Genomic DNA, 26,031 nt, shown 5'->3' on the forward strand with positions numbered 1-26,031 from the left:
GCTAGGGTGATTAAACGTGAGTTTTGGGGAGCTAGGGTAGGATTTTTAGTTTAAATTATGCTTAGGATAATTAACCAATTAATATCCTTGTAAAAAAAATATATTTTCAAACTCCTTAATACACTAGAAAATCTGATAATAACTCTAAATCTCGAAATATTAACTTAAGGGATTTTTAAAAGTCCCTAAAAGTCAATAAAAGGGTTTAATTTGGAGGAAAAAGAATACTATATATATATAATTAATTATACTAAAATTTTCCTACAATAATACCTTAAAATAATATTTTAAGGTCCATAAAAATTTCATAAAATATTTTTGGTGAAAAACCAACATCTCGTACGTCCACGGTCCCGTCTACGCGGTAAAATAAATATTATTCCTAAGAATTTCATAAATAAAATAAATACAGGTTAACTGAGATAAATAATATTCAAATCATGCAAATAAAATCACATAGTTTACATAAGGTCATTTAACCCATTTACTAAATTCTAATTTAATTATTTCCTAGTTATGCATGCAATATCACCTAAGAAAATTTTGGGCGTTACAATACTTTTGAATTTTTAAATTAAATAATCATATCACTCACAGAATATTAAAAAAATTATGTAAATTCATGCGTCGAGGGCAAAAAGTAGGGGTGATCATGTAACATTTACACTTGTCATTTATTTTAACTATCAAACTTCAAACAAAATATTTGTAGTAAAAGAAATAAATACTCTAATAAGACTAATTTTAAGAATATAATGAGTTTTCTTTGTAGGATGAATAATTTTGAAGATAGTTAAGAAATAGCGACGACTTTTTTAAATGAATGTGTTGTTTACAATTATTATAATTCTATGCCAAATATTATGACAAGTGGTTTAGACGAGCCGGTTTGGTGCAATTTTTTTACCAAAAAAAAAACGAATCATATATGCTATGAGGTTTACGATTAATAATTTTACTCACATCTTTCAAAAAAATTAGAAAAAACGATGCGGTGCAATTCAGTTCGAGCGATTTACAGAAAAATTTGATCACTCATAGCAAAAAGTGCTAGTATATATAAAATTTATGGCATATATAACTAAAGATATGTAACATTATACGTAAGATCGATCTCTAGCTATGAAAGGAAACTTACATGTAACTCTTTCTAGCAAACATTATACGGCAAACACTGTTACATAACACAACACCCATAAATTGTCACATGATGTATTTTATTAAGTTATGCATAATATAGATATACATATTTATCTTTCCTAATTTAACCATGTTTGTTTTTGTCGTTGGAGAACGATGCCGAATGGTCATCAGGGCCACCACGGCCACCGCCAGCACCGCCACCATTTCCGCCGGAACCTCCACCACCCCCGTGACCACCCCCACGAGCTCCACCACTTCCATATCCATACCCAAACCCTGTCCCCGTCCCCGTCCCGGTACCATAACCAAACCCATAACCCGAACCCTTCCCAAACCCATTAGGGGACTTCCCCGAACCCGACCCATAACCCCATCCGGATGTCGGGCTCGAACCCCACCCCCAACTATAGTCCCAATTCGGACCATGGGCCGACCCACTACCTCCATTAGGCGTCTCGGTCGTGCCGCTAGGCATCACGGGCTCCTCCGAAATACTTGTCCTCCTAACACCACCACCACCTCCGCCACGGATCTTAAGCGCCGTGGAATTGATGGAAATCAAGAAAACAAGAACAAGAGTGAAATTGAAAGCCAAAGACCTCATTTTTCCAAGGATGTATAGATTATAGTTGATAGTTCATATAGCAAGAGATGGGGGTAGACTTTTATGACTAATGGTGTGGAGTAATTGATTGAAGCACCACTCTATATATAAAGTAGTAAAGTAGTGGGAAGATAATATCCCTCTTTAGAATCTTTTACCAATATCAATATGTAAAAGTACTCTATTTTTATAGTTAATAATATATTTGTTCAGTGTTCCTCGTATTGATGTAATTTAAAGAATAGAAATTAATGTAGTAAGGAGTTTAATGTTGACATGCGGACCCGTGACACTATAGACCTAAGGGAGCACTTGTCGGGAATTGGGTGAATCTTCCCACAGTGCGCATCTTCACGCACCATTCCCACCACCGCCTTACACTAAATTCTTTTTCACAAACTATATATATATATGATTGAATTTGATTGAGGCCTTCCAATTATTCTCAACTTTATCCAAATCATGGTCTATAAATGTCATTATATCATTTTTAGTGGAATATTACCATATGAGCTCTACTAAACTTAGGAGTGCTGACGGTGTCAACACTGTATTGATGTGATATGTGTTATGTCAGAAAAAAAAATTTATTATCTGGTCCGGTCATTGTAACCCTTTTTGTGAGGAGACACCCTTCTCAACAATATATTATTAAGTTTGAGATATGATATATGTATAATTAGATAAACTAAACTATTTACAATCTTTAAAACATATCATTTTTTTTTTTACAAAATATCTCTCCATAACGCACTCATTTTATGACACGTGATAAAATATTAATAAAAATAAACACTCAAACATAATATTTGATTGGAAATTGTTTTATATCATAATTATATTTTATATAAAAATTAAATATAAATGAAATTACAGTAATAACAGTTTCGTGTGACAAAATTATTGAGATTGAGACGACACTGAGGGGAGATATGTGGTACAAGTTCGGTTATTCCATATATTTTGGGGTCGTTATGTACTGTCCGTTTCGGTCTGATATTTTTCCTTAAACTACGTCTCCTTTTTAAAATTAATTGTTGGGGAAAAATGTGTAGCTTCATTATATATTATATATATAAATTCATGCAAACTACGCTTTTTTAGCATTTTTTTTTCTAGCTCAAATTTGAAAAAGAAACTATAAAAGTGATTTATATCTCTAATGAAAAAAAGATTTCCGAGCTTAGATTTGACTCCATCAGCTGTTCTTATTATATACTCGAGTTCGAGCTCGAAATTCAATTCTATCAACGTCAAAAACTCGAGATAGGTAAATAATAATATTGAACGCTCGTTAATCATGAAAAATATATGAAGTTTGTTAATATTATAATGAAAATCATAAATTCATAACTAAACCAAGTTCGAAACAAGTTCGATCGAGCCGCTCGACTGAGTTGCACCGGTGTCATCCAAATATTCTAATTCTTCTCTCCAAAAATGGGGGAAAAAACATTGATTGCTAATTTTTCTATGGCTACATTATTGATATCATACTTTTAAGAGAAAGAAATGCAAAAATAAAATACGCGTTGGGAACACTACTGAATTAGTGTTACTATGCAAGAAGATGAAGGGCCCAAAACAGGAAAGTTGATAATAATGCAGACATATAACATGTAAATGGGCCTTGGTTGAGTAGGAATCAACCATTTTTGGGCCCATTTACCCAATTGTGCTAAATAGATCCTGATGAAATCGTAGATGTGACTGAAATTTCCAAGTTACGGTTAGTTTTTGTAGATAGTTAGAGGGTGTTTGACTAAATTTATTAAAAAGAGCTTATAAGCTCCTAGTGCTTAAAAGCTGTTTTACGAGCTCATAAGCTGTTAGAACTTATTTTAAAAATAAGCTGTTAAAGTGTTTGGATAAACTTATTTTAAACAATTTAAAGATGTTGATATGTTTGGTATTATAAGATCTTTTTATTGTTAAAATTACCAAAAATGGTATAATTCTATGAAAATAAAATTTTGAGTTATACACATACGAAAATATTTTTAGAATAAACATATATTAAAAAATAAAATTGTTTTAGTATTTTACTTTAGAAAAATTTATGTGATTTGTAATTTTTTTTAAAAAAATAATATTTAGTATTTAATGGGTGAAGGATATGATGGAGATTTATGAAAATATTCAATGATATTTTAGAGAGATAGAATATTAAAATAAGATCTTTTTTGAAAAAAGTTTATCCCCCTTACTTTTTTAAAAACAGCTTATAAGCTGTCAAACAGCTTATTTTGACGGCTTATAAGCTGTTTTTAAAAAAATTTGTCAAACAAAATTTGAGAGCTTAAAAGCTCTAAAACAGCTTATAAGCTGTTTGAAAGAGCTTTTAAGTTCGGCCTAACACCCTCTTAAAGGGTGTTTGGCTAATCTTATTAAAAAGAGCTTATAAGCTCCTAGAGCTTAAAAGCTGTTTTACGAGCTTATAAGCTGTTAGAACTTATTTTAAAAATAAGCTGTTAAAATGTTTGGGTTAAGTTATTTTAAATAACTTAAAGATGTTGATATGTTTGGTATTATAAGATCTTTTTATTGTCAAAATTACCAAAAAAGATATAATTATATGAAAATAATATTTCGAGTTATACATATACGAAAATAGTTTTAGTATTAAAATATAAAATTGTTTTAATATTTTACTTTAGAAAACTTTATGTGATTTGTAATTTTTTTAAAATAATATTTAATATTTAATGGGTGGAGGATATGATGGAGATTTATCAAAATATTCAAGGATATTTTAGAGAGATAAAATATTAAAATAAGATCTTTTTGAAAAAAGTACCTCCCCCCTTACTTTTTAAAAGCAGCTTATAAGCTGTCAAACAGCTTATTTTGACAGCTTATAAGTTGTTTTTAAAATTTTTGTCAAACAAAATTTGAGAGCTTAAAAGCTCTAAAACAGCTTATAAGCAGTTTGAAAGAGCTTTTAAGCTCTGCCAAACACCCAAATCTGCTCCAGGAAAGACATTATTTTTTATGTGAAAAATATAATATTAGTTTTCACTTTATATATTGATCATGTATACAAATCCTACGAATGAATATATGTTCGTGAGATCGACCTATAGAAGACTTACCCAAATAAGAAATAGAAGCGATTGAAGGTGATTCCAATCAATTAATTTTGATAGTTCAGTTATGTAATTTTTATATTTAAAAAAATTGCTTTTATTATTTCAGCTTCTAAAACTCATTGATTTTGATTGATTTAGGTTTGTAATCTGAATTCAACTATTAAAAAAAAAAACACACACACACACACATACTCGAAACTTGATCATTTTGATTAATCAAAGCAATTGGTTCCGTGATTCCGTCTATAAGATAATTGTAGAACTCTCACCTTATTTAAGTTAATTTATTTTATACCATGTCAAAATTATTACTTTGTGTACTTTTGTACAAGATGTTAAAATTGAATTTTATGTGGTTCGGTTTTCAAATTGAGTAATGCTACATGTACAACCAAATTTGTACAATAATTTTTACACCACAAAAAATTCAATACAAAATTTTAATTTATCAAATCTCACGATACATTAATACAAAATCTTACGATATCATATCAAAATCTCACGAGTTAATAGTAAAATATCACGACATAATTATTATAAATATCATTATACGATATATTGATTGTACCTCTGTCATTATACATATGTCAAAACCATAAAGATAGCTAGCGCATAACTGCTTATATACACAATATACAATTTTCATATAGAGTAGTTAGTGCATAAGTAACGCATTCTTTTTCTTCTGTTTTTTTCTATTATAAATTTTAAATTTAAATAGAAAATAAATAATAAAATAATAATAATAAATAATATGAATACTAATGATCATTATTCATTGTGTCGTCTCTAAATGCCGTGAACATTTATATTGAAAGTTTTCTTTTTTATGTAGTGTTAAAACAAGAGACATTAATATTTCAATAACAATAATAATAAAAATAATAGTAAATAAGATATTAACAATTTTTGTCTATAACTTGAGTACTTTAACTACTATAACTCTTAAAAAAAACAGACATGTCAAACCAAAATATAATAAAATTAAAATACATAGAGTAAATTTATGTATGTTAAGTTGTAATATAATAATAAATTGAGATAGAGAAAAGGGTAAAATAAGGGTTTTTTAGGACTTTTATTTTTAATAAATAAGGCTATGTTATAAAATTTTAATCAAGGCTACTTTTAAAAATTGAGGTTTTAAACAGATATTACAACTAATTTCTCAAAATTTAACATAGATTTTGTTAGGGCCTAAATATTCGTGTCATCCTACTCGGGAGTGGAACACATAAGAGTAAAATACCGATTGATCCTAAAAAAAAAAAAAAGAGAAAGGATTGATCTAAATTTCGAACTTTAATTGTTATATATTAAATTATCCAAATTGTTAGAGAAATCCTTTGATTTATTCATATTAACTTGCCAGTTGCCACTTCCTCCTATTTTAATAAATTAAACAATTACAGATCATTCCCATTCGTTCGGCTTTGCAAATAACTTTTGCTAGAGCTATGTGGGCAGATAACAATGGTTATTATGTTGTTTGCTTATGTCGATTGGTATTATACTTATTGATGGTTTTTTGGGTGTTTATGTCAATTATTTTTCATAAATAATTATGAAATAAAAATTAAATTGATCAATGGGTCGTCATCAGAATAATGTTTCCTTTTCATCCACAGTAACACTGTGTCCAAAGGTGTCCTAAGATTAAATCAATACTCATCATTTGACGACCTTTACAAACACAAAATCCCAAATAATTCATCCAAAAAAATTTATTCAAATTTGATTCAGTAGCAATGTTTTGAGACATCACTTTGAGATCTCGTCTCTCAGTCCAAGTGTTGGAATATTGAAATTAATTGCTTCATCCTCATCCAAAAACAGAAAAGCAAAAAAAAAAAAATCAATTAATTGGGGAAAATCGATTCACTCAGTAGTGGCGAGTTTCATATTTGGTTCGATTCCGCCAGCAAAGCGTCCTCAATTAATCTTCAGAAGAGGGAGCTTTTAATCCTCATCGCAATCGATTTCCCCACCCAAAAAAAACAAAAATTTCTAACAAAATCACAACCGATTTCCATTAAATTTGAATAATGAATGAACGAAAAACAAAGAGAATCGCTCGGTTCAGCGGGTTAATCGACATGCAAGTAACCATCTCCTGAGAGATAATACCTGCAATCCGGTCTGTTGAGCTTGAATTAAGAAGTCGTCATCGCGATTCCGCTTTCGGTCGATTGTTTCGACTTCGAAAGCAAATCAAAAGAGAAAAACGATTGAATAATTTGTGACAAATCAAATCAAAAAAAAAAAATTGCAGAAACAGAAAAAAGATGATTCAGAAGAAAATCGGAGTTGAAAAGCTTCGGGAGTGGATGAAGAATGGCTGCTGCTATGGAGAAATGGTGGTTCATATAAAGGATTCGTTTTTAGGGTTTAGTGATTTCTCGTTCGTGGGCTTCGCTACCCTTTCCGGCGGCCCATTTTTGGATCGAACAATTGGAGCCCAAGATTATCGTTCTTACCAATGTGGACTTAAAAAATTGTTGATGCCCAATAGAAAAGCGCGAGAAAACCAAGTTACGGCCCAACTAGTTTGAAACGTTGATGTATTCTAGACACTGATGTAACTCAGTCCAGCTGAGCCGAGCTCTTGAATATTTAAGTATAGTCGGTTTGCTATCGAGCTGAGCTCAAGTTTTATCTAAAAATTATATTCATGCGAGCTTATTCGAGCTTCTATCGAGCCTAAACGGATGTAATAAATATAAATTTAAATATTCATTAAATTTATTAAAAAAATAAATTTTATATTTTGAGAAAAATATAAATATTCCTATTAAAAATTTTAATATATATTAAATATATTTTATAATAAATATATTTGTCATAAGTAAAAACATATAAAATCTATAAATCAAATATCAAAACTATTATTTTTGCATCTAAAATCGGAATCACGAATAACAAACATGTTCACGAGCTAATGAACCGAATATTATAAAGCTCGAGTTTGATTCGTTTATCTTAACGAGTTTCGTTAAATGAGCTTGATAGGTTACACCTAAAAGTGCAACTGGGCCTGAACCCAATCATGAAGGTCCACTCCAAATATTTTTGAGGCTCAAGCTTATTTAAATATTATATATATTTAATTCAAGTAGACCCTGAATTTTACAAAGGCCCATAAGAGGCTCAAGCCCGTGAAATTCTCCGAATATCTATAAATAGCTCAAGTCACTTCATTATTAAGGTACACACTTTCTTTAGCACTATAACGCTTTACTCTCGATTATTATTCCTTGAGTAATAACTGACTTGAGCGTCGGAGTGTCTTCGCCCGAAACCCTTCCGGCTCCTCTGAATTTGTTTTGTGACGTAGGAACAACCTACTGAAGATCTCCATAGTGAACATACAAGGACTTTTGATACTCCGGACTTTGCAAAAGCAACGTGTCATATACAAGTGATTTTTGGCTACATCAAAGCTTAAACAAGCTTTTATCGAATCGAGCTTGAGTAACTCACGAGCAGCTTAATTCATTCACACCCATAATTTTAGATCAATAATTAGCAATTAATTAAGCCTTAGACTAAGATAGTGTTTGGAAAAACTTATAGAAAACACTTATCAGCTTTTTTTTAAAACAAAATTTCACAAAATTTCAAAATTTTATTAAGAAAAAACTGAAAAGTATTTCTTAAAAGATCTCTCAAACCAAGGGCGGAGGCAGTGGAGTACGGGCCGTAAGCCTATTCTTTTAAAATTTCAATCAATCACGACATTAGTGGCTTAGCTCTCCGCGCTTCCAATAAAAGAATTCTCTCTCTTTACTTTACAAACAAATAGTAAGTTTCTGAAGAGATGAAATATAACCAAGGTATATCTTTTTGATCAGAGGCAAGTGTTGGGGAACCCGGATTTCAGCCCGGGTGGCCCAATTTTTTTAAGTAGCCCAATTATTATTTTTTAAAAAAATTAGGTAGCAGCCCACAATTTAGTTTTCAAAACTAGTCCAAAAACAAAAATGGGCCTTTTTTCATGTCCACCAATGACTTTATGTGAATTCATTTCAATTGTCTATCATTTCATTTCGACCTCTTCAATCTTTATCTTCTAAAGCTCTCTAATATTATAATATTTTATTTCCACCTCTTCAATCTCTATATTCCAAAGCTCTCCGATATTATAATGCTCCCACTTTTACAAGGTACGTCGACTAAATAATGATGGAGTTTGCATATACATGGAGAAATATTTAATATCTTTGTGGTTAATTTTGAAGATATTTTTTTGGGATATTTTTTTAAAGAAAATTCTATAATTTTTTCCTGCAAACATCTTTTTTTTTTGCTTTCATAGTTTTTGGATTTCTCGTTAAAAAATTATAGTCTGGGTGGACCTGAAATTCTGGCTCCGTCATTGTCCCAAACACTAGAGTAATGTTATATGTACAACCAAATTTGTACAACACATCTTACACCATAAAAAAATCAATACAATTTTTTTTTATCAAATCTCATGATACATTAATTACAAAATCTCACGATATAACATCAAAATATCACGATATAATAACAAAAACTCAGAATATAATTGTTGTAAATATCGTTATACGAGATATTTGTTGTACTTCTAACATTATTCTATAATTAACTTTAATTGACAATGTATCGACCGCAAGCTTCTTCCTTTTTCTTTTTTTTTTATATATGATTTCTATAATCTCGTTATGCATGTGAACACAAAATTGTTTGTGCCAAATGTCCCATTTGCCAATATCTTGCCAACAGGAGCGGAATTAGAATTTTCGTTCAGGGGGCTGGATTTTACATTAAAAAATTTATGGATAAAAAAATTGAGAAGTCAAGTTACTAGTGTAATTGTGTTAATTAATATTTTATTTTCTTAGTTTATATGTTTTAAATTATATATATATTTTAATCCAAACCTTATTAATATTAGTAATATTAGAAAAAAAATTAAATAATAATCGGTAATATTACTATTCATTAAATGTATTGAAAACATTTTATTATATTTTAATAACTAAATTAAATTTTGTTTTTTTAAAAAATAAATTGTGTAAAATTTTATAAATAATTGAATATTTATCTTTTGAGTTGTGTGAAGAATAAAACATTTATATTATTTTCATAAGATAAGTTATAATTTTTTTAATTTAATCAATGTTCATAAGACCAATACAATTAAAATAATATTTATATATATATATTAATAGTTGTTCATTTAACCAATTTAAATTTCACACGATTTATATCATAAGAAACTAATTTTTATTGTTTTTATAATATATTAAATAGCTCTATTTTAATTTATATTAAAGTACAAATTCTATAATATGCTATTTTTTCATAAAAATTGAGAAGGCTTAAATACAAACAAATTAAGTCCAATAAAAAATTATAAAGTGAGGATAATAAAAGTTTGAAAACCAAAAAAGAAAAAAAGTGATGAATTTAAAACATAATTATTTATTATTATTATTTTTATGGCATGAGAACCCGCAGCCGCTACCTTTCGGTACGCACTGGGTAAACTCCCAGACTAACACAATAGTCTGCAAACTACGTTAGCCAGGTAAATCACACTAGGCAAATTCTGTGTGACAGACTAGTCCAAGAAGGTGTTGGTAGGGAGAATAAAACTCCTGACCTTATGTCAAGAGTTCACCTACAGACCTACTCCATCAACTTGGACACTCACTTGTTGACCAATCAGAATCTATTTCCATCAAATAAATTTGTGGACCTTAATGATGGAGGGAAATCACTTTCAAAAAGGTAACTAATTATTTAGGCTCGTCAGTTCAAGAAGTAAAAACATTAATTTCCGAACACCAATTTAGATATATATGACCACAATGTCATTGTAAGGTACAAAAAGTCCACTAGCTTAATCACGATTAATTTATTTAAGTTATGTGGAATTATGTGAATTATTGGATGCCTGGAATTATGTGACTGTTATGTTATTTTTTTTTGTAAAGTTTTCAGATTGGTATTAATTTTGGGTCGTAGGTACGAGTCTAGCCTTGAATCGAGTTAAGAAAAATATGTTAAATTAAGTTTAAAGGGATGCAGTGTATTTTATTGAGTGGGGCAGTAAAATTTTAAAGGATTTTTAAATGTAACTAATGGGCCGTGTTGGAGCCCATTAGTCACAAAAGAAAAGCGTTCATAAATTTTATTCTGAACTCTCATTTGAACGCTCACTTTTCTTCCTCAAAATCCCTCTCAAACGCTGCATTAAGGCTAGGGTTCTTCAGAGGCTCGAGGCTAGATCATCCTACCGCTCAGGTTATTTCCAATCGAATCAATCCAGACAAGTTTTTACTGTTTTTAAACTCATTCAAGAATATAGTTATTTTCAAGGTAAAACCCTAGGTGTTTGATTGATGATCCATGAATGTTTTATTGAAAAATTCTATGAGTATGTTGCTTGATTGTGATACGTGCAGCATTCCTGAGGTGTTCGGTTCATGTTTATCGAGTTTTGAAAGATTTGAAGGCAATAAATCAGATTTTTGGGTAAAAGTAGTTTTGAAGGTTTTGATTCAAAATCTTTGAAATGTTTGATGCATTGGTATAATTTATTTTAAGTTCATGATGTTGTAGAATGATATTTTGATGAAAAAATCGTCCCAAGCATTGTGGGTTTTGAGAAAATGCAGAAAAGATCAGTTTTCGGAAAAGGGAGACGCGACGGGGCGCCCGTGCTGCTAGGCAGTGCGCCCGTGCCTGCATAGCGTAAATCTGCGAGCAGGAGGCGCGCCCGCGCCTACTTTGCGAGCGGACGGCGTGCCCGCGCTGGTTGAGTGCGCGACCGCGCCTCAGGCTCGATTTTCCAACCCCATTTTATAAGTTTTTGAGTCCTAAAAAACATGATTTTGATACTTTAATGTTTTTAGTTATTTTTAAGAATGTTCATGAAGAATTTTAAAGTTTTCAAGGTCCGAAACGGATGAAATGTCTCGCGTGGATCAGTCAAGTTATGTATTGCATGATTATGTGATTTTCTCATGAAAGTTAATTTCTCTTGAAATGTTTTTACGGATTTTAAGCATGTAGCATCACGAGAAACTTTATGAGCATGTACTAGATTTATGAAATGACATGATAAGATGAATGATATGATGCATGGAAAATATTTTGATGATTTATGTGTCATGTGGTGATTATATGGGGTATGCACTTCGGGATGAGCTCCGGAGCGGCTATCCAAACATGGCTCATGGGATGGTTATACGGGGTATGCACTTCGGGTTGAGCTCCGAAGCGGCTATCCAAAGAATGAAAGTTTACGGGCTTAATGTCATATGCTTGTCTGATCAACAGGAAACTATGAATGGCTCGTTATGAAGATTACCATACTACTCATAATTCATCTTCCCAAATATTTTTATGATATGGCTATATTAAAGTTATGTTTATTGCATGGGAGTTTAAGTTAATGTTTCCTTTTAAAGTTAAAAAATCTTTTTCTGCATGCTCTTGTTGAGTCTTTCGACTCACTATACTTGAATGGTGCAGGTAATGATGATGTGGATGCTTTTATTGATGATTATGTGAGCGGACATGAAGAAGAGGCAGAGGTCGGTCCAACGGGCAATGCATGAGTGTGAATGCTTTAGATTGGAGGATGTTTTAAATATTGTTATTGGTTGAGAGGCAAACAAGTTTTAAATTTTTAAGTTGATGGCCATGCTTGGCAAATAATTTTAGATGTTTCTTTTTTATTGGTGCACATTTTATACGCTCTTTTAATAAAGAATATGATGCTTCCGCAAAGTTTTTATTTTTACCAAATCTTTATGTAAGTATGTTTGAGTAACGTTTCGGTTGAGAAATTGGGACGTTACAGCTTGGTATCAGAGCAGTTCGCTCTGGGTTTGTTTGCACGCATGCATCCTGCCACGACCCTATGCTTCGTCTTCATGTCTGCAAGTTTTATGTTTTGGATTGTTTAAGATGCATGATAGCTATTACGAATAATATTTATGCATGTTAATTAGGATGTTATGTTTAAATAACGTAATTAAGCATGTGGACTGTATGGACAGCAGGATTATGGCTAACCGTAGGAATCCGAACAATGAGGACAATCAGAGTAACCAGTTTTTGGCTGGGTTGGCGACTCTGTTGCAAGAGCAGAGTAGAGCCCAAGGGGAACAGATTCAACAGTTAATCCAAGCACAAGCGGGAGGACGGAACAACAATCAGCCACTACTAACTAATCCGATCTTTAAACAGTTTAAGGATCTAGGGCCGCAGGAGTTCAGAGGAGGGGCTGATCCCCTTGTAGCCGAGGAATGGGTACAGTCAGTGGAGACTATTTTTGACTACATGCAGCTCACTGATGCAGACCGTGTGAGGTGTGCCATCTTTATGTTTCGCGATGATGCGCGAATTTGGTGGCAGGGAGCCCGTTCTGCTGTGGATATGACTACGTTGACTTGGAATGGATTCAAAGATGTGTTCTATGGGAAATATTTCACTATCAGTACCAGGACTAGACTTGCTAGAGAATTCCTGGAGCTCCGCCAAGGGAGTATGTCCATTGCTGAGTATGTGAAGAAGTTTGAAAAGGGGAAGTATTTTGTGCCCATGATTTCGGGTAATACTGCGGAGGAGTTGAAGCATTTCACGGAGGGACTGAATGCCACTATTCGTCGTGATGTCAGATTGAGTGGGGCACAAACATACCGAGCAGCAGTCGATGAGGCTATGTTATCAGAGAAAGATGGGAATGATATTATCAAAGAATCGCAAGCGAAAAGAGCCAGTTACCAAGGGAGAGAACAACAAGGGTCTAGTCAGAAGAGGCCGTACCAAGCCCCAGCTCAGAGGAGACCGCAGCAGCAGCAGCGCCAAAACCCCAATCAGGCACGACCTCAAGGACAGAATCAGCCGAACGCCAATGCTCCAAGGTCCGCAAATGCACCTATCTGTCAAAAGTGTGGGAAGCCACACTCAGGTCAATGCATGCTTGGGACCAATACTTGCTTTCTTTGCAAGAAGCCAGGGCATTTCGCCAAGGATTGCCCGCAGTCAAAGGATCCTATCAGGGGAAGAGTGTTTGCTATGACTCACGATCAGGTTGACCCAGATTCTGCAATTGTCACAGGTATGATCCGTATTGCTGGTTTACCTGCTTTCGTGTTGATTGATTCAGGAGCTACGCACTCTTTTATATCTGTTAATTTTATGATGAAATTGGGGGTCTTGCCGGATGAATCTATTTCGAAATTTTGTGTGTCGTTACCCTCAGGAGAAGAACTGGAAAGTAGTAGTGTGGTAAGAAATTGCAAAGTTCAGACGCAGAGTCTAGTTTTGTGTGCATATTTTATTGCTTTGAAAATGGTGGATTTCGATGCGATTTTTGGGATGGATTGGTTGTCTCGGCATGAGGCTATTATTGACTGCAAACGGAAAACTGTCTCATTGAAAGATCAGAACGGGAAACCGTTTGCGTTCCGCACAACCTCTAAGAAGAGCGCACCAGGTATGATTTCTGCAGGAACAGCCTGGAAATTATTGAGTAATGGGTGTACAGGCTTTCTTGCGAGTCTAATTGGTGATCTGGAAGTACAGCGACCGAAACTTGTGGAGGTGGAAGTAGTGAAGGACTTTCCAGAAGTTTTTCCCGATGATGTTGCGGGATTGCCTCCAGTCAGGGAAGTCGAATTTGGGATAGAATTGTTGCCTGAAACTAAGCCAGCTTCTAAGGCACCGTACAGATTGGCACCGATCGAGATGAAAGAATTGAAGGATCAGTTGCAAGAATTACTGGATAAGGGGTTCATCAGACCGAGTGTATCGCCTTGGGGTGCACCGGTGTTGTTCGTCAAGAAGAAATATGATTGTGCATTGACTACAGAGAACTGAACCGTGTTACAGTGAAGAACAGATATCCTTTGCCCAGAATAGACGACTTGTTCGACCAATTGCAAGGGGCAGAGATATTCTCAAAAATTGATCTGCGATCAGGTTACCATCAGTTGAAGGTAAAGGATGCAGATGTGCAGAAGACAGCATTCAGGACTCGCTATGACCACTATGAGTTCTTGGTAATGCCGTTTGGGTTGACCAATGCACCAGCTGTGTTCATGGATTTGATGAACAGGGTGTTTCAACCTTTCTTGGATCAGTTTGTCATAGTCTCCATAGATGACATTTTGATATATTCTTGCAGTAGGGAGGAGCATCGTCAGCACTTGGCTACGGTGTTGCAAATTTTGAAAGAAAAGCAACTGTATGCTAAGTACAGTAAGTGTGAATTCTGGCTGGAGCAGATTTCATTTTTGGGTCATATAGTTTCAGTTAAGGGGATTGAGGTGGATCCTTCGAAGGTGGAAGCGGTTCGTAATTGGGCTGTCCCAAAGAATGCTACAGAAATACGAAGTTTCTTGGGTTTAACAGGATACTACAGGAGATTTATTCAAGACTTCTCCAAGATAGCCCTACCACTGACTTCCTTAAATCGAAAAGGTGTGAAGTTTGTGTGGTCAGAACAATGTGAGAAGAGCTTTACAGAATTGAAGGAAAGACTGATTTCAGCGCCAGTGCTAGCAATTCCCGAAGGCACGGGTCGCTTTGTGGTTTATACCGATGCTTCTAAGAGTGGATTAGGAGCTGTGTTGATACAAGATGATAAAGTAATAGTGTATGCATCTCGACAGCTGAAGGTCCATGAGAGGAATTACCCGACTCATGATCTTGAGTTGGCGGCAGTTGTTTTTGCTTTGAAACTATGGAGACACTACTTGTACGGCAAAAGGTGTCAGATTTTCACTGATCACAAAAGCCTAAAATATTTCTTCACTCAGAAGGAGTTGAATATGAGGCAGAGGCGATGGCTGGAATTAGTGAAGGACTACGACTGTGACATTAGCTACCATCCTGGTAAGGCTAATATTGTAGCAGATGCCTTGAGTCGCAAGTCTGCAACATTAAACCAATTGACAGTGCAACAGGAGTTGATTGTTGAATTTGCACGTATGAGTTTGGAGGTATTTGAACCAATGAAGGTATGCACTCTAGCAGCCTTAACAGTAGTACCTAGTTTGCTTGAGAGAATCAAAGTAGGCCAAGCTTCTGATGAACAGTTGACGTTGTGGAGGAACAGAGATGAAGCCAAGGGTGGTACATTGTACACTGTCAAAGATGAAATTGTTCATCACCGAGGTAGAATGTGGGTGCCAGCAGTAGACTCATTGAGAGTGGAAGTGATGACTGAAGCCCATACTGTTCCATATTCCATTCATCCAGGAAGTACGCAAATGTATAAGGATCTGCAATCCTTGTATTGGTGGCCAGGTATGAAGAAGGATATCGTAGAATTTGTGAGTGAATGTTTGACTTGTCAACAGGTAAAAATTGAGCATCAAAGGCCAGCGGGACTCCTAAAACCCCTGTCAATACCCACATGGAAGTGGGAATATGTCACTATGGATTTCGTAGTAGGATTGCCAGTCTCACCGCGAAGGATGAACTCGATTTGGGTGATAGTTGACAGGTTAACTAAGTCAGCTCATTTTATTTCAGTCAGGAATAACTTCTCGATGAATCAGTATGCAGAGCTGTACATTCGAGAAATTGTCAGATTGCATGGAGTTCCAGCGAGGATAGTATCTGACAGGGATCCTAAGTTCACTTCGAACTTTTGGGGAAGTTTACATAGAGGATTGGGAACAAAACTAGCTTTCAGTACAGCTTTTCACCCTCAGACAGATGGTCAGTCAGAATGAGTGATCCAAATACTCGAAGACATGTTGAGAGCTTTTATGATCGACTTTGGAGGGAATTGGGAATCGAAATTACCTTTAGTGGAGTTTACTTACAACAATAGTTATCAAGCAACTATTGGCATGGCTCCTTATGAGGCCTTGTATGGAAGAAGATGTAGAACTCCCCTACATTGGGATGAAGTTGGAGAGAGAGCTATTTTGGGGCCGGATATAGTGACCCAAACAGTAGATATGATAGCCAAAATCAGAGACAGAATGTTGACAGCTCAAAGTCGACAGAAAAGTTACGCCGACCAGAGACGTAGAGATTTGGAGTTTGAAGTAGGTGACCATGTATTTTTAAAGGTGTCACCATGGAAAGGTGTTATGAGATTTGGAAAAAAGGGTAAATTGAGTCCAAGATATATAGGATCTTTTGAGATCCTAGAAAAAATTGGGGCTCGAGCTTACCGAGTAGCACTACCACCCAACTTGGGGGGTGTCCACAATGTCTTCCATATCTCTATGCTGAGGAAGTATGTGGCAAATCCTTCTCATGTTATCCGTCATGAGCCAGCGAAATGGACGCCAAACTTGTCCTACGAGGAGATGCCTATTCAAATCTTGGACAGACAAGTTCGTAGGTTGAAAAACATAGAGATTCCAATGGTGAAAGTATTATGGAGCAACCAGTTGGTTGAAGAAGCTACTTGGGAAACAGAACAAGATATGCGAGCACGCTATCCTGAACTGTTTGGTAAGTTGAATTTCGAGGACGAAATTCTTTTAAGGAGGGTAGAGTTGTAAGGTCCAAAAAGTCCACTAGCTTAATCATGATTAATTGATTTAATTATATGATTTAATGCATGTTATTTAGAATATTTAATTGTTATGTGGAATTATGTGAATTATTGGATGCCTGGAATTATGTGACTGCTATGTTTTTTTTTTTTTTGTAAAGTTTTCAGATTGGTATTAATTTTGGGTCGTAGGTACGAGTCTAGCCTTGAATCGAGTTAAGAAAAATATGTTAAATTAAGTTTAAAAGGATGCAGTGTATTTTATTGAGTGGGACAGTAAAATTTTAAAAAAATTTTAAATGTAACTAATGGGCCGTGTTGAAGCCCATTAGTCACAAAAGAAAAGCGTTCAGAAATTTTATTCTGAACTCTCATTTGAACGCTCACTTTTCTTCCTCAAAATCCCTCTCAAACGCTGCATCAAGGCTAGGGTTCTTCAAAGGCTCGAGGCTAGATCGTCCTGCCGCTCAGGTTATTTCCAATCGAATCAATCCAGACAAATTTTTACTGTTTTTAAACCCATTCAAGAATATAGTTATTTTCAAGGTAAAACCCTAGGTGTTTGATTGATGATCCATGAATTTTTATTGAAAAATTCTATGAGTATGTTACTTGATTGTGATACGTGCAGCATTCCTGAGGTGTTCGGTTCATGTTTATCGAGTTTTGAAAGACTTGAAGGCAATAAATCAGATTTTTGGGTAAAAGTAGTTTTGAAGGTTTTGATTCAAAATCTTTGAAATGTTTGATGCATTGGTATAATTTATTTTAAGTTCATGATGTTGTAGAATGATATTTTGATGAAAAAATCGTCCCAAAGCATTGTGGATTTTGAGAAAATGCAGAAAAGATCAGTTTTCGGAAAAGGGAGACGCGACGGGGCGCCCGTGCTGCTAGGCAGTGTGCCCGCGCCTGCGTAGCATAAATCTGCGAGCAGGAGGCGCGCCAGCGCTGTTACGCAGCGCGCCCACGCCTACTTTGCGAGCGGACGGCGCGCCCGCGCTGGTTGAGTGCGCGACCGCGCCTCAGGCTCGATTTTCCCACCCCATTTTATAAGTTTTTGAGTCCTAAAAAACATGATTTTGATACTTTAATGTTTTTAATTATTTTTAAGAATGTTCATGAAGAATTTTAAAGTTTTCAAGGTCCGAAACGGATGGAATGTCTCGCGTGGATCAGTCAAGTTATGTATTGCATGATTATGTGATTTTCTCATGAAAGTTAATTTCTCATGAAATGTTTTTACGGATTTTAAGCATGTAACATCACGAAAAACTTTATGAGCATGTACTAGATTTATGAAATGACATGATAAGATGAATGATATGATGCATGGAAAATATTTTGATGATTTATGCGTCTTGTGGTGATTATATGGGGTATGCACTTCAGGATGAGCTCCGGAGCGGCTATCCAAACATGGCTCACGGGATGGTTATACGGGGTATGCACTTCGGGTTGAGCTCCGAAGCGGCTATCCAAAGAATGAAAGTTTACGGGCTTAATGCCATATGCTTGTCTGATCAACAGAAAACTATGAATGGCTCGTTATGACGATTACCACACTACTCATACTTCATCTCACCAAATATTTTTATGATATGGCTATATTAAAGTTATGTTTATTGCATGGGAGTTTAAGTTAATGTTTCCTTTTAAAGTTAGAAAATCTTTTTCTGCATGCTCTTGTTGAGTCTTTCGACTCACTATACTTGAATGGTGCAGGTAATGATGATGTGGATGCTTTTATTGATGATTATGTAGGCGGACATGAAGAAGAGGCAGGGGTCGGTTCAACGGGCAATGCATGAGTGTGAATACTTTAGATTGGAGGATGTTTTAAATATTGTTATTGGTTGAGAGGCAAACAAGTTTTAAATTTTTAAGTTGATGGCCATGCTTGGCAAATAATTTTAGATGTTTCTTTTTTATTGGTGCACATTTTATACGCTATTTTAATAAAGAATATGATGCTTCCGCAAAGTTTTTATTTTTATCAAATCTTTATTTAAGTATGTTTGAGTAACGTTTCGATTGATAAATTGGGACGTTACAGTCATTTTCATCGGAGCACAATGGAAACCTATTCTTATCCATTAAATGGAAATACCTAATATATTTATGAATATATCTATTGTGAAACGGTTTCACAGATCTTTATTTGTTAAACGGGTCAAACGTACTCATATTTTTAATAAATAGTAATACTTTTAGCATAAAAAATAGTACATTATCATAAGTGAATCAATTAAAATATATGTCTCACAAAATTTATTTGTAGAAAAGATTTTTTGTATATTATTTATTCATCATTTCATAGCATATCTGTTATCAATATTTCAAATTTGAGACGATACTTTTAGTTCACGATTCAGTTGTATCGTATACAAACAATAAATATATGTTATGATATGATAATGCATTCACATCGATTCGACCTCTAAATTTTTTTAATCGCCTCGCCTCATTACTTTACGATATTATTTATATTTCTAAATTAGAAAAATAAACTTTTACGAAATAATAAATATAACATTAAAATGTTTTTTTTTCTTTGAAAGAATCCACACCACAACCCACTACCGCACAAGAATGAAGTAATTGTCGAGAGTTATTATGTCTACAGAAAATACAAAGAATATATGATTACGTGTGCACCAATGACAGTTGACATTGTTGTGACTTTTCTTTGTGAAGAATCTGAAGATACTAACTGTTAATAAATTTTAACGACTTCATACTTTTTTTTAAAAAAAATGTAAAGAATTCGATTAAAGAATATTAAAACATTTTCTGCAATTTATATGCATGGATTTATTATTAAAATAATATAAAATTATAACATTTTTAAAAAGTTTATGAATTTATTACAATCCGAAACATACTGTCTCGGATTCATTAGAGTTTTTATTACTAACTTCGGAATAATTGTTTAAATTAAATTTTAAATTTGACGTTTATGATACTTTATTTTATTTCTCATATAAATAAAGATATTTGTATAATAGGCTAATGGCATGTTTTAGGGGGGAAAAAAGAAGAAGGTATATTTTAAAACTAAATATAGTTATTTTACTTAAAGTTTTAACATTAGCGATGTATCAGGTCAAACATCAAATTGTATCATGAGTTTGATTAATTTTTTTATATTTAAAATTTGAGGGCATATACTAATTTATAGCTCATTCGATCAAACCGTGACAAACTTTTTATCCAACTAAAAATATTATTAGATGATATTTTTGGTTGTCTATATCTTTGTGATATATTTTGGTTCAAGCTAGTGGATTTGCTTGATGGTTGAGAGTGGTTTTGTGGATGTATGTCGGTGGACCGAACCACCTTAAAATTACTCGTGTCTTTTATTTTTTTTTTTAGTTTTATTTTTTATGAATTAGACTAGCAATGAAAACTTGACAAAATAAGAAAAAATCGGATCAACAAATATAACACCATATATATTCCTAAAATAAGACAGAAATTGAGTTTGAGACCGTGAACCATCCACATTCCACACACACATATATATATATATATATATATTTAAAAAAAAAAAAGAAAATAAAATTAAAGTCTCATTAAGGATGGATGGATAGATTGTATTGGGGGGACCAGACGAGGCAACGACGATCTCGGAATCTATTAGCTAATAAAATGTGTACACGTGGAAATCCAAAATTTCCCACGAAAATAATAATTAAATATATATAAGCAACAATTGTAAAAAACCCCACCACTCGCACTCTCGGACACACACCCAGCAATTATGCTCTTTGTCTCCATTCGTCTCCTCTGACCGGATTCCTCTTCTTGATCGGCAATTTCCGCAGTAAGAATGCTCTGTTCAGCTCGAATCTTGCCTGTTTCTCATGCGGCGACGCCGTTTTATTCATCGCACTCTCGATGCTACCTCCAGGGGAAGCTCAAATCCAACCTCAAATGGAGATCCAAGCCCTCCGACGCCGAATCCTCCTCTTTTGCTGCTTCCGTTGATTCCAATTCCTCCACGGATAAAAATTCTTCTGCGTATGTGTCTATCAATCGATCGTGTGTTGATTGCTTTTTACTGTTTTAGTTCGGATGGGTTGGAGGGGTTTTTGTTGTTCTATTTTCGGTTTAATGGGGGTCGTGATTGGATTAAGTGGCGTTTTGGGTACAGATTTTGCATAATTGAGGGACCGGAGACAGTCCAGGACTTTGCGAAAATGGAATTACAGGAAATTCAGGATAATATCCGGAGTCGGCGGAATAAAATATTTTTGCAGATGGAGGAGGTTAGTAGTTTTCCCCCTTTTTTGAGTGCAAGGCGATTGTTTTCTTAATCAAGTTCATTTCTTTCAGGATGTAAAGTAAAAAAAAGTACGAATTTATCTTCTTTAATCATGGTTAAAGAACAAGTTGTTGAATTTTAATTTTGTTATAGCTTTGCCGCCATGAAATATTATAGGTGCGGCGACTAAGAATACAGCAAAGGATTAGACGCGCAGAGCTAGGGATTGTAAAGGAAAATCAAGAAAGCGAGCTTCCCAGTTTCCCTTCATTCATTCCTTTTTTGCCGCCTCTTGTAAGTCATGTTTCATTGCCTTATGGCTTATATGGAACCAGTTTCTCGCTTAATTTACGCCTACGACTTATTCGTTCTTATAGAGTATTGTCTGATAAGCATGTTTCTTCCAGAACTCTTCGAACCTGAAGCAATACTATGCTACTTGTCTCTCTCTTATGGCTGGAGTCATGCTTTTTGGTGGTCTTCTAGCTCCCACAGTAAGTTCTGCATTTGTGCAAGTTTTGTTTTCAGCCAATTTACTGCTCTGTAAGTATACACATTCCATGCTGGAATCGAGCGTTTAATATTTTTAGATTTAGACTAATATCTCGAAACTCATGAATTTCAATTGGAACCCCAACCGCGTATTTAACTAATTATATTATATAGTCGACCCGATTCAGAATCGGATATCAATAAAAGCTGCTTAAATTCTTTTAGAAAGAGAATCTTAGATTAACTTTGTAATGTACGCGGATGAGTATATCTGAAATAATTAATTTTACTAATTTTGATACGTCATAGTAATTGATCTATGTATATATATGCATATATATATATTTATATCTTATGAATGAACAATAAAAATTTTGAGAACTCAGCAGACGGCTCACAAGCTTTTGAACAATCACATAATTTCAAACTTGACAATAGCCGAAGTCGAGTTGGAATACAATAATAAGGGAATGTCAGAGGTGGCCAGTGATGACACGAAAATCTGTGATTCACTTTGTTGGCACCCCTTGCTCTTTTTTTTTTGGTAAAGATAGAATTATCTGTCTTTCTCATTTGTTGAGTTAGCCCATAATTTATGACAGCTAAATCTACTTCTAACGTGAATTGGTAAACAAGTGATTCTGTCATTGCGAAAAAAGAAAACAAAAGCGAAAATTCTTTCGTCAAGTGTAGAGTTAGGAGATCTGCAAATATTCTAATCCTAGAATTTGCTTTCTGTTGCTTATGTCAGCTAGAGCTCAAACTGGGTTTGGGTGGGACATCATATGCCGATTTTATCAGCAGTATGCATCTTCCAATGCAATTGAGGTATGATTCTAGAGCTTCTCTATTAAAGACTTCATGTTCATTTGAAGCAATGAATCTGGCATGTTTTCCGTCTCTAGCTTAGCACTTAGAAAATCACAGTTGTATCTTTTGTTTCTCTAAGAATGTTATGTGCAACGCATAGAACCTGAACTATTTAAATATGCTCACATTTCAAAAACTTCTCTGTTAGATGAGGATTGAGTATCAAGTACCGAGGACTTTAGTGAAGAAAACTGGGGAATAGTCCATCTTCAAAAATTTATGTGTTAGATAAGGACCAAGAATCTACTACTACGTCTCCTCTTTTTGCCTCAAGTTATAAATTATGACAACTTATATTTGTTTAGGGCGGCCAAATAAGTTAGAATCAGCAGTCCCCTGTCAACTTTTATCGTACAAAATGTTGCTTGGTTTTTGTAATAGTTTAATTATATCCTGGATGATGGAAGGTCATCGACTGCTGATACGAGTGAAGAAAAATTGGGGCCTGGTCCATGTTCAATATTTTTTGGCTTTCTTTTCAGAGAGAGACTTGATAGGACATTTTTTTTAGAGTCTTGATGGGTCATTTTATTGTATTCTTGTTGGGAAATTTTCTCCTTATTCTTCTTTATTTTGTTTTTTCAGATAGCTTAATTTATTCAGACATTTTAAGTACCTGATTTTAATATAAGATTTAAGACTTCGTGCGACTTATAAATTACTTAAATAGCTTATAAGCTCTACAAACTTGTAAGATATTTTGGGTTGTTTGCTTAAGGAAAGTATGACTCAAGAACTTTGACATGTGTGACAAAGGTCTACAGTATCTTTACACATTTTAAGATGATATATTTTTCCTCTATCTTCTCATTAACACAATTTTGTGAACTTGTAGTGATGTTGATCCAATCGTTGCATCATTCTCGGGAGGAGCAGTGGGAGTCATATCTGCCTTGATGGTGGTGGAGATAAATAATGTGAAGCAGCAGGAACATAAGAGATGCAAGTACTGTCTTGGTACAGGTAATCATGCCATGAAACTCAATGTCTACCTGGTTAGCCTCTTGAATTTCTTGTCCTTGGTCTAATTATGTATTACCTTTTACATCTACCTGATTGTTCTGTAGTTCTGGTAGTATCCTACCAGAGAGGATATAAAAAAACACTCAAATGATAGGAAAACATATTTTTTAAAATAATTATCAAGGCTGGAACTATCATCCAAGTTTCCAACATTCCAACTTTCTTGGTAAGAACGAACTTCTGTTCTTTTCCTGATCCCTATAGATTCATATATATACATGCATACAAGGAACGCCCCTCGTTGACATCCACGCCTCATGATCTAAGCCACGATAATGGACTAAAACGACCAAGGCTTATGGGATTGACCCACATAAGTTAAGATTTGTGATTTCACCAGTGACTTGCCATTTTTCCCAATGGCATGTGCGACTGGTGTTTCCATATTCGAAGAACGACCAAGTTAAATTAGATACTGAACTAATGGTTTAAACCTTGAGCTGTGTTAGTAAAATGGGTACTCATCGTGGTGCTTGTGGAACTTAGCATTTTTTATGTACAGGATATCTTGCATGTGCTCGCTGTTCAAGCTCTGGATCTATCGTGCTTATTGAACCAGTCTCCGCATTGGGTAGTGGAAACCATCATTTGTCGCCACCTAAAACAGAGCGGTGTTCTAACTGTTCAGGATCAGGAAAGGTATGCCGTCATTGTTTCAAGTTAAAATTTATGTTCACCAGCCCCATGCAAGATATTACTTCCTGTTTGTGTCTACGGTACCTTTGATAGTTTTGATGATAAACATACCCTGGAAGATTGAAACTGAGTTTCTTTGGAAATTGAATTTGAAGAGTGTACGATCCTTTCCACCTTAGTGTTCATCAGAAACATAATATCTGGTGGTAGAACCTAATCTGGGGGCATGAAATAGGTTTTACAATGCTTTAGCATTTTAGAATGATTTTACCAATAAGTTTGCACGACAAAATCCTTTTCGATCAAACAATTATCATAATAAAGCACTTTACTGATGCAACTGAAAATAAATGAAACTGGTGAAGAACATTGGATTCATGAAGTTTCTACTGAACACATCTATTCCTTTCTTCTCGTTGATAAATCATCAACTAAGGTTCCATATCACTTCTTGATCTTGGTAACTCTGAGCTAGCCACACACATCTCCAAGTTTCCAAAGATATCTTCTTCTTTCCATCAACTTTAAATGTCAGTGGCTAACATAATTATCTTCCTCGCGATCTGCTGGAAGATCTTTCAAATCTTCATATTCTTGTAAAGTACGTAGAATTACCGTCTCACGGTTTTTACTAAAATTGCTCTTACAAGAGCGACGTGTAACAAATAGAAATGAGTCATATAAACTCATGAATGAAACATAAATAACGAGCTTGAATGTTGAATTGGAATCTTGATTCTCTCGTGTTTAATTTATTTTCCTCAACAAAGAATTCGATTTTTGGCTTGAAAAGTGTCTATCCAAATCAGACTATCGATTAAGCAATCTATGACTCAAAGCTGCTCTTAAAACAATGGGACACCCCAAATGAATGAGTTTAATAGCTATAGTTTTGAAAAATGTACGGAATGGATCGATCTACTGTCCCATGAACAACATGAGTTGGTATATTGGAACAATTCTAAGCAAGTCTCATGTGTTTGGTTTGCAGGTGATGTGCCCTACTTGCCTTTGCACTGGAATGGCAATGGCTAGCGAGCACGACCCACGTATCGATCCCTTTGACTAATCTGCTTGTAGCCATCATGTTGCTTTCATGATGTTTAACCGCGAATGTGAATGGCTCGTTTGTATAAAACTTGAAACCTGCGTTGACCACATTTTTAACTACCCACATAGTTTATCTTATTAAATAACTTCACTTTAAAATGATCGATGCAATTATAAATGTGAGACAAGATCGAGACATGGAACTATGGAAGGGAACAAAAAGTGGGAAAAAGATCCTCTGCTGTGGAGATAGAAACAACACAGGATAATGTGCATTAAAATAAATATGATTTCAATATTTCATGTGTATAATTAATTAAAAGTCGAGGAAAGAGACCGTGGTAATTTTGGG

At 34.4% G+C, this 26,031-nt stretch overlaps 2 protein-coding genes and 4 non-coding genes across 7 annotated transcripts; 1 reads left to right on the forward strand and 5 right to left on the reverse strand.

The window, feature by feature from the left end:
• Nucleotides 1-1,123: 1,123 nt before the first annotated feature.
• On the reverse strand, nucleotides 1,124-1,805 carry LOC140867269 (uncharacterized). The gene has a single exon (XM_073272342.1). The coding sequence runs from the start codon at nucleotides 1,745-1,747 to the stop codon at nucleotides 1,265-1,267; it is 483 nt and encodes a 160-aa protein (XP_073128443.1). The 5' UTR covers nucleotides 1,748-1,805; the 3' UTR covers nucleotides 1,124-1,264.
• Nucleotides 1,806-6,428: 4,623 nt separating this feature from the next.
• LOC140870241 (small nucleolar RNA snoR31/Z110/Z27) lies at nucleotides 6,429-6,519 on the reverse strand. Its single transcript, XR_012147211.1, has one exon. It is a non-coding gene; the product is annotated as a small nucleolar RNA snoR31/Z110/Z27 (small nucleolar RNA).
• Nucleotides 6,520-6,569: 50 nt separating this feature from the next.
• LOC140870249 (small nucleolar RNA snoR31) lies at nucleotides 6,570-6,665 on the reverse strand. Its single transcript, XR_012147219.1, has one exon. It is a non-coding gene; the product is annotated as a small nucleolar RNA snoR31 (small nucleolar RNA).
• Nucleotides 6,666-6,714: 49 nt separating this feature from the next.
• LOC140869859 (small nucleolar RNA R30/Z108) lies at nucleotides 6,715-6,816 on the reverse strand. The gene has a single exon (XR_012146850.1). It is a non-coding gene; the product is annotated as a small nucleolar RNA R30/Z108 (small nucleolar RNA).
• An 88-nt stretch (nucleotides 6,817-6,904) lies between these two features.
• On the reverse strand, nucleotides 6,905-7,011 carry LOC140870243 (small nucleolar RNA Z107/R87). Its single transcript, XR_012147213.1, has one exon. It is a non-coding gene; the product is annotated as a small nucleolar RNA Z107/R87 (small nucleolar RNA).
• A 14,063-nt stretch (nucleotides 7,012-21,074) lies between these two features.
• Nucleotides 21,075-25,838, forward strand: LOC140864808 (protein ORANGE, chloroplastic). 2 transcript variants are annotated; one of them, XM_073269192.1, is made up of 9 exons: nucleotides 21,083-21,167; nucleotides 21,255-21,364; nucleotides 21,498-21,612; nucleotides 21,786-21,902; nucleotides 22,016-22,102; nucleotides 22,852-22,928; nucleotides 23,806-23,933; nucleotides 24,496-24,632; nucleotides 25,621-25,838. In XM_073269192.1, exons 3-9 carry the CDS (start codon nucleotides 21,544-21,546, stop codon nucleotides 25,696-25,698), a joined length of 693 nt encoding a protein of 230 aa, XP_073125293.1. In that variant the 5' UTR covers nucleotides 21,083-21,167; nucleotides 21,255-21,364; nucleotides 21,498-21,543; the 3' UTR covers nucleotides 25,699-25,838. The 2 variants fall into 2 exon arrangements, with proteins under 2 accessions (XP_073125292.1, XP_073125293.1); XM_073269191.1 differs by having other exon boundaries at nucleotides 21,075-21,364.
• The last annotated feature ends 193 nt before the right edge of the window (nucleotides 25,839-26,031 follow it).

This window comes from Henckelia pumila, chromosome 4 (genome assembly GCF_033568475.1).
Source record: "Henckelia pumila isolate YLH828 chromosome 4, ASM3356847v2, whole genome shotgun sequence".
NCBI lineage: Eukaryota > Viridiplantae > Streptophyta > Magnoliopsida > Lamiales > Gesneriaceae > Henckelia > Henckelia pumila.

Bases quoted from the DNA above. Each gene is read 5' to 3' on its own strand.
- LOC140867269 (XM_073272342.1), bottom strand. From the start codon at position 1,747: ATGAGGTCTTTGGCTTTCAATTTCACTCTTGTTCTTGTTTTCTTGATT.
- LOC140864808 (XM_073269191.1), top strand. From the start codon at position 21,174: ATGCTCTGTTCAGCTCGAATCTTGCCTGTTTCTCATGCGGCGACGCCG. The intron at 21,903-22,015 runs GTAAGTCATGTT...TGTTTCTTCCAG, and splicing joins TTCCTTTTTTGCCGCCTCTT to AACTCTTCGAACCTGAAGCA. The intron at 22,103-22,851 runs GTAAGTTCTGCA...TGCTTATGTCAG, and splicing joins GTGGTCTTCTAGCTCCCACA to CTAGAGCTCAAACTGGGTTT.